The sequence below is a fragment of the Amblyraja radiata genome, chromosome 38 (genome assembly GCF_010909765.2).
Source record: "Amblyraja radiata isolate CabotCenter1 chromosome 38, sAmbRad1.1.pri, whole genome shotgun sequence".
Taxonomy (NCBI): domain Eukaryota; kingdom Metazoa; phylum Chordata; class Chondrichthyes; order Rajiformes; family Rajidae; genus Amblyraja; species Amblyraja radiata.
Genome location: NC_045993.1, coordinates 13,346,504 through 13,352,503, shown reverse-complemented (window position 1 = coordinate 13,352,503; position 6,000 = coordinate 13,346,504). Strand labels below are relative to the sequence as shown.

The window sequence follows — 6,000 nt, the reverse complement described above, 5'->3', positions numbered from 1 at the left end:
TATACTCTGGAGTTCAGAAGGATGAGAGGAGATCTTATTGAAACATATAAGATTGTGAAGGGCTTCGACACGCTAGAGGCAGGAAACATGTTCCCGATGTTGGGGGGAGTCCAGAACCAGGGGCCACAGTTTAAGAATAAGGAGTAAGCCATTTAGAACGGAGATGAGGAAACACTTTTTCTCACAGAGAGTGGTGAGTCTGTGGAGTTCTCTGCCTCAGAGGGCGGTGGAGGCCGGTTCTCTGGATACTTTCAAGAGAGAGTTAGATACGGCTCTTAAACATAGCGGAGTCAAGGGATGTGGGGAGAAGGCAGTAACGGGGTACTGATTGGGGATTATCAGCCATGATCACATTGAATGGCGGTGTGGCTCGAAGGGCCTACTCCTGCACCTATTGTCTATTGTCCATTGGGATGCATCACAGCTTAGCATGTCAACTGCTCTGCCCAAGACAGCAAGAAACTACAGAGTCGTGGATGCAGTCCAATTGATCATGCAAACTAGCCTCTATATCCATCTGCACTTCATGTTGTCTTGAGAAAGCAACCAATATAATCAAGGACCGCTGATTCTCTCTGCCCCCTCCACCATCAGGCAAAAGATACAAAACCTAGAAAGTACGCAAATAAAGAAAAGACAAAAATTAATTAATATTATTGTGTATTGCTTGGGAATTTGAATACAAAAACAGGGAGGGTATTTATGAGGTCAAATCTGAAATACTATTGGTTTTATTTAAGGAAGGAAATTAAAACATTGGTAGTAGTTCAGAGATGGTTGACTAAACAACTACATTGAATGGGCGGCTTGTTTTATGAGGAAAGGTTAGACAGGCTAATTTGCATCTGCTGGTGTTCAGAAAAGTGCATTGGGACTTAATTTTTTGTTTAGTTTAAAAATACAGCGCTGAAACATGAAGAGATCTTGACGGGTCTTGAGGCAGTTTCCTCTTTGTGGAAGAAACTAGAATGGAGGGGGGTCTGTTTAAAAACAAAGGATTCAAGACAGAAATTAGGGGGGGGGGGGGGGTTCCCTCTGAGGTTTGGAAGTCTTTAGAACTCTCCTCCTCAAAGGGCCCAAAGCAAAGTCTTTGAACATAGGTGATGGATTCTTCATCAGTAATTGGGTGAAAGATTACAATGGGTAGACAGGAATGTGGAATTGAGGTTACAACCAGATAGAACATAGTAAAGTACAACACAGGAACAGGCCCTTCGGCCCACTGTCTGTGCTAAGCATGATACCATGACACATGATCACATCTGCCTGCATATGATCCATATCACTCCACTCCCTATATATATATAAAAGTTTCTTAAATGCCACTATTGTATCTGCCTCCACCACCACCCCTTGTGGTGCGTTCTAGGCACCCGCCACCCTCTATGTAAAAATGATGTCCCTCTCACCTTCAAGCCAAGCCGTCTAGTCTTTTACATTTCAACCCTGGGAAAAAGGTTTGACTGTCTAACCTATCATAATTTTACATATTTCTATCAGGCCTCTCCACAGCCTCTGAAGCTCCAGAGAAAACAATTCAAGTTTATTGTACCTTCCCAAATAGTTAAAACTCTAAAATCCACTACTGCACTATTACGCTGCTCGGACCCAAGTACAAATTTCGTTCATGATTCATGTGGAAGCATGTTTTTATCGAATGACAATAAATAAATGAAATGAAAGCATTCTAGTAAACCTCTTCTGCGCCCTCTCTAGAGCCTCCACACCCTTTCTGTAATGGGGCGACAAAAACTGTGTGAAATACTCCAAATGCGCCTAACCAAAGTCCTGTAAAGCTGCATCATGACTTCCTGACTCTTTTACTCAATGCCCCGTCCCATGAAGGCAAGCATACCATTCAACTCTAATTGGTGAAGCAGATTGAAGTCTTCAATGGCTTACTCTCAGTCCTATTATTTAGTCTATTTTTTACATTTATTTTTTATGTTCTTATTACGTTTCCAAGGAACTATAATGTAACAAAAGTAACATCTGAAGTAAGACACAAGAAGCTGGAGTAACTCTGCGGCCCAGGCAATATCTCTGGCGAGAAGGAATGGGTAACATTTCGGGTCGAGACCCTTCTTCAGACATCTGAAGGATCTGATCATCTGGGCAATGGGCCGACAAATGGCAAATGGAATTTAATTGAGATAAGTGCAAGCAATTGCATTTGGAGAGTCAAACCAAGGTAGGACTTTCACAGGGAACGGGCCCAGGGAAATGTTTGAGAACAGAGGGAGAACAAGTACATAGTTCCCTGAAAGTGGGGTCACATGTAGACAGGATGGTGAAGAACGCTCTTGGCATGCTGGAGCTTTACATCAATAAAGGCATATTGGGGTGTAATGTTGCAGCTCCACAGGACATCGGTGAGACTGACCTTGGGATACAGTGTTCACTTTTGGTCAACCTGCTATAATGAAAATACCATTAAGCAGGAAAGAATGCAGAAAGGATTTATGTTGCCAGGGCTAAATTATAGGGAGAGAATGGACTAGGATCTTGTTCGTTGGGAGTGTTGGAGACCAAGGTTATGATCTTTTGAGGTGTATAAAATCATGAGAGTTGGAAAATCAAGGACTTGAGGGCATAGATTTAAGAGGAAAAATTTAAGAGAAAGCTGAGGGACAACTTTTTCACTCAGAGACTGGTGCATATGTGAATCGAGCTGATGCAGGAGATAGTTGAGGCAGGTACAATAACAACATTTTAAATAAATTTAAACAGGCACATGGATAAGAAAGGTTTAGAGGGTCAAACACAGACAAATAGGACTAGCATAGATGGTCAACATGGAAGAGTTTGGCTGAAGAGCCTATTTCCATCCTGTATGACTCAACATCCATAGAAAAGGGATACAGTCGCTTAAATTTGTTGCAATTAAAATACATCAGAGTTGAAGAAAGATGTGATATCTTGGTTATATATTATTTTAATGATCTTATGCACATTAATAGATTACTAATTGTTCTGTTCCTCTGTTCAAAGAGTTACAGATGAAGAACACTGTCCAATAAAAACTATAAATTCATCAATTCAACATTCTGGAAATAACAATTTAGCAGTTTGATTTCTAACTCTACTTTTGAAAACATCCATCAGGAAAACAAAATGATCTCATTTTAGCTTTACTATTATCCTTCAGAGCCTCAAACAACATCTAAAACATTCCAGCTATTACCCATGCTCTGTGCTCTTAGAGATGAACGAAAGCAATTGCACAAACAAGTATAACACACAGCAATTACAGCATCAGCATGAAACTAGGATCTGGTACAAGCTGTCAAATCTACTGTAAGTACACCAATTTGGCTGTGTGTTGATTATTAGTGTGACCAGTGTCAAAACTGAAAAATAATATAGAAACTGGATGAAGGGACAGCAAATTGGCTTACTGAATAACGGAGTGTGAGAGAATTACATTATAATCCAAATGGGCCAAATTCATTGTGAAAGATTCTGAAAGAAAACTGCCAGCATCCAACCATGTGCACTGAAGTAATCCGGGGCCAACTGTGGGCAGATGCTGCCGCAATGAATGAGTGCCAAGACTCATTTGAATGCAGAATGGGAAATGTAAGTGGCTTACAATACCCAATCATTTGTCTTTAATGTTAATAATGGTTTGACCTCTGAGTTTATGTACCTCTGATAAATGGACAGAAACGTTTAAAATCTGTGAGGATCCTTAGCAGCTTTGAAAAATGAAGCCGTGCCTCAGGTATGCCTTCTGTCAAAACCCGTCAGAGGCATTTCCTGATGCCTCATCACGCCTCATGGGAAGCCTGCGGGATTCAGAAGACCAGCAAGATCGCCTCCTATGCATCTAAATAAGATAATAAATAAATAAATAATATGAAAGACAAGGGGAAAGTGTGAGTGGTGATTCTGGTTGGCAGTCCTTGTTCAGAAAGATTTCATTCACTAATTTTAAAATCATGTTCACCTACTTGCTTAGAACCTTGGTTGGCATGGATGAATTGGGCTGAAGGACTCATTCTACGCTGCAAAATTCTATGACTTCCTAATGATCATTTGAATCTAAAATGTAATTCTCTTTCAGCTAAGCATCATTTTATAGAATTCACACTGCATGTTTATCATTAGCTTGGCATAGTGAGTAGATTTATTACATTAAGAGAGTGCATTAACAGATATTTGATAAGAAAATCTCCACTACAAGATTCAATTGAGTTCGAGCTGCTTATCAATATCTATCTACTGCAGAAACTACAAAGGCTTTCCCTCTGTGTTGCATGCTTTGCTGCTGAGAATGTGGTAATCCGGAAATTATGAAGGAAGGGGATACCTGAATTACCGGTAAGTGCTTTCTGTAACATTAAGCTATACATATTTATATAGTCAAATAAATATTAAATGTGCCCTTCTATGTCTGTGCAGAGAATGGAAATTGATTTTGTAATCCCATCAGATTGCAAACTATCTCTTCCTTTGTTGCATTGTACACCTCTGCCTACACTAAAAACACAAAAGATATGTGTATTTATTTCATGCCATGTTTTCGTTCAATTAAACCTCGTTATGCAATTCCATTGAACTCAGATTTTGCCACTCTGCATACAAAATCAATAAAGACTTACCAGCAGTTCTACCTATTTGTCAATATTGTCATAGCCTCTATCCCAATGGGATTTATTACCAACATTTTGAGAGTGCCTAATCTTTTTTGAGTTTAGAGATAAAATATAAGGTTGATATCAAAACATATTGTTCCAAAAAATCTGGAACTTTCACAGCTATCCTTTTCTAAAATTGAAGTAATTTATCGTTTTTTAAGTTTCTACACTCTAATAATTAAACAATAACTTCAAAACAGCTGTCTCTTCACCAGTACTCAGAAAACTTAAAATGCTGTGCTCATCTCTGTTCTGGATGTCTCACTCCTTTGCATCATTAATCCCTCCAGCAGTAATGGCAAAGGTGGCTTCATTCTCTGGTAAATCTGGGCTGTGAACAAAGGGAAAAAAAACGTTAAATAAAGAGCAATAAGTCATTATTGCATTGCATTTAGAACACAAAAAATGCGGAAGTGAATCCAGCTATTTTATGCCAGTTTGCTCTATACAAGCCCCTCACAGCTAATTTTATCTCATCGACCTATTAGTATATTCTTCTCATCCTGCATTTTATACTTTCTCTTAAAAAAATGAAGACATGTCACTTCAACCGTTTTCTTGAATTGTGGAATCACAACATTTTATCTCTGTATGCTTCAGTGTCAGCTTCCTCATAGCTGACAATAATCTATTCTGCATTTTCCATGAAACCAATCCCCTTTGATGTCTTATTTTCACACCTTACCCTTCCTTATTTCTGTGTCTCCTTCTCCCCTGTCTCTCAGCCTGAAAAAGGGTCTCGACCCAAAATGTGACCCATTCCTTCTATCCAGAGATGCTGCCTGTCCCGCTGAGTTACTCCAACATTTTGTGTCTATCTTCAGTATCTGCAGTTCCTTTCTACACCTAACATGCTATACGCTGCAGGGCTGTGATCCAGCATGTTATGGATTATTCAAGGGTTATAAAATTGTGTGGAAGCAGCAGCCATTAATCCAAAACAAGAACTAGTTTTCAGAATATTTGTCCTGAAACGCATTGCAAACAGTAATCAGTTTGAAATCAAAAGAACTGCTTTGCAAACCAAACAGACTATATATGAAGCAACATAATATGTTAATTAGTTTAACATAAACCATGGAATCTTCATCTTATAAGTTATTTCACATCATTATGATAGAGATGAAGGAAGATTCCAGACCAGACTAATATGTCACTTGGCACATCACAATGGTCACCAGAATATTTGTCTGTCTATTAATAATAGTGTACTCAATAGTTAGCCCTGACAACACTAATTTTGGACACCCAGGTTCTCTGTCCTTAGAAGCTTGTAGACCATCTAAAAAATTACTTTGAACCAACAAACAACATTGGAACATTCAGAGGTGCCTTGGCACCCACAGTGTGCTCCTATTAT

The 6,000-nt window shown here is 39.1% G+C and overlaps 1 protein-coding gene across 1 annotated transcript in view; it reads right to left on the bottom strand.

Moving 5' to 3' along the window:
* Positions 1 to 3,873: 3,873 nt before the first annotated feature.
* Positions 3,874 to 6,000, bottom strand: part of dmc1 (DNA meiotic recombinase 1) — a 60,231-nt gene continuing 58,104 nt past the window's right edge. Inside the window, exon 13 of the mRNA XM_033013150.1 lies at positions 3,874 to 4,971. Coding sequence (XP_032869041.1) covers positions 4,902 to 4,971 — 70 coding nt within the window. The 3' untranslated portion in view covers positions 3,874 to 4,901. The remainder of the gene's footprint in view (positions 4,972 to 6,000) is intronic.